Source organism: Carlito syrichta, unplaced genomic scaffold (genome assembly GCF_000164805.1).
Source record: "Carlito syrichta isolate Samal-C Ts95f unplaced genomic scaffold, Tarsius_syrichta-2.0.1 Scaffold295881, whole genome shotgun sequence".
NCBI lineage: Eukaryota > Metazoa > Chordata > Mammalia > Primates > Tarsiidae > Carlito > Carlito syrichta.
In genome coordinates this window covers 4,117-5,537 of record NW_007239977.1, presented here as the reverse complement: position 1 = coordinate 5,537, position 1,421 = coordinate 4,117, and the positions used below count along the sequence as shown (strand labels likewise).

General features: G+C 63.8%; 1 protein-coding gene across 1 annotated transcript in view; it reads right to left on the bottom strand.

Annotated features, from left to right (window-relative positions):
- Positions 1-1,421, bottom strand: part of LOC103256762 (fibulin-2-like) — a gene marked incomplete at both ends in the record, with an annotated part of 6,819 nt that overhangs the window by 1,332 nt on the left and 4,066 nt on the right. Inside the window, one exon of the mRNA XM_021710630.1 lies at positions 1,242-1,367. Coding sequence (XP_021566305.1) covers positions 1,242-1,367 — 126 coding nt within the window. The remainder of the gene's footprint in view (positions 1-1,241; positions 1,368-1,421) is intronic.

Here is a 1,421-nt window from a genome sequence, read left to right as displayed (position 1 = left end):
CCTCAGCCTTCCGAGTAGCCGGAATTACAGGCATGCGCTACCATACCCAGCTGATTTTTTTATTTTGATTTCTTGGAGAGATGAGGTCTCGCCAAGTTGCCCAGGCAGGTCTCAAACCCGCGGGCTCAGGCAATCTACTCACCTCAGCCTCCCAAAGGCGTGGGATTACAGGCTGAGCCACCAAGCCCAGCTGGCCTTTTTTTTTTTTTTTTTGGAGTCAAAATCTCACTCTGTCACCCTGGCTGGAGAACAGTAGCACCATCACGGTCACTGCAGCCTCAACCTGCTGGGCTCAGACGACTCTCCTGCCTCAGCTGGGACTACAGGCACACACCACCACACCCGGCTGGAGTTTTTAATTTCTCGTAGAGATGAGGTCTTGCGACGTCACCCAGGCTGGCCTCGAACTCCTGGGCTCAAGCAATCTTCCTGCCTCCGCCTCCCAAGGTGCTGGGACTACAGGCGTGGGCCACCCTGCCCCCTACACTGTGTCCTCAAAAGTTTCAATCCGGCCGGGCTCGGTGGCTCAGCCTGTCTTCCCAGCACTTGGGGAGGCCGAGGCAAGTGGATGGCCTGAGCCTGCGGGTTTGAGACCAGAAGGATGGCTGGCGCCCAGCAGGTCGGCGCTGGGGTGGCCGTGAGCGTGCCACGGGCACCCCAGCCTGGGCGACAGAGTGAGACTTCCACTAAAAAACAAAAGTTTCACTCAACAACAGCATGTAAAAGCCAGCAGATTTTCAGAAATATCAAGAGCTCTGAATGGTCTGGAAGGCTGGGCCACGCTGGCCTGCATGTTCACACGTCCAGAGGCACCCGCCTGCGGGCGCTCCCGGTGCCCTCTGGCGGCCCCCGAGCTCTCAGGGTGGCCTCCAGCCCCCTCTTAAGCCTCGTGCACGTCTGTCCCCGGCCGGCAACCCCCGTCGCTGCCATCGTGACTGCTCCAGCAAAGGCTCAGCCAGCCCCAGGGGGCAGAGAGCTGGGCTGCCACGCCAGCCTGCGGGCGCCCCCGTTCAGGGGTGCGGATGACAGAGACCCAGCCCCTCTGGTCTGAGGGAACCGGGGCCCTTGGGGGCGGAAGCCAAGGCAGGAAACAGCAGGACCCACGGGGCCAGGCCCGCTGGCCAGGGGAGGAGGAAGGGCCCATGTGGGGGAAGGTGCGACAGTCTCCCGGCTTTCCTGGCAGGGGCCGGGCCGCCGGGGGTCAGAGGCGGGGCTCACGCCAGGGGGCGGGGCTGGCGTACCTTCGCAGTGCTTGCCGTCAGCGGCCAGCAGGAAGCCCAAGGCGCAGGAACAGCGGTAGGAGCCGACGGTGTTCTCGCACGTGTGCTGGCACAGACGGCCCGGCGAGACCCAGCACTCGTTCACATCTGCGGCCGGGCGGGCACGGAGTGGGCGGCCAGAAGCCGACGCCTGCCGCCCCC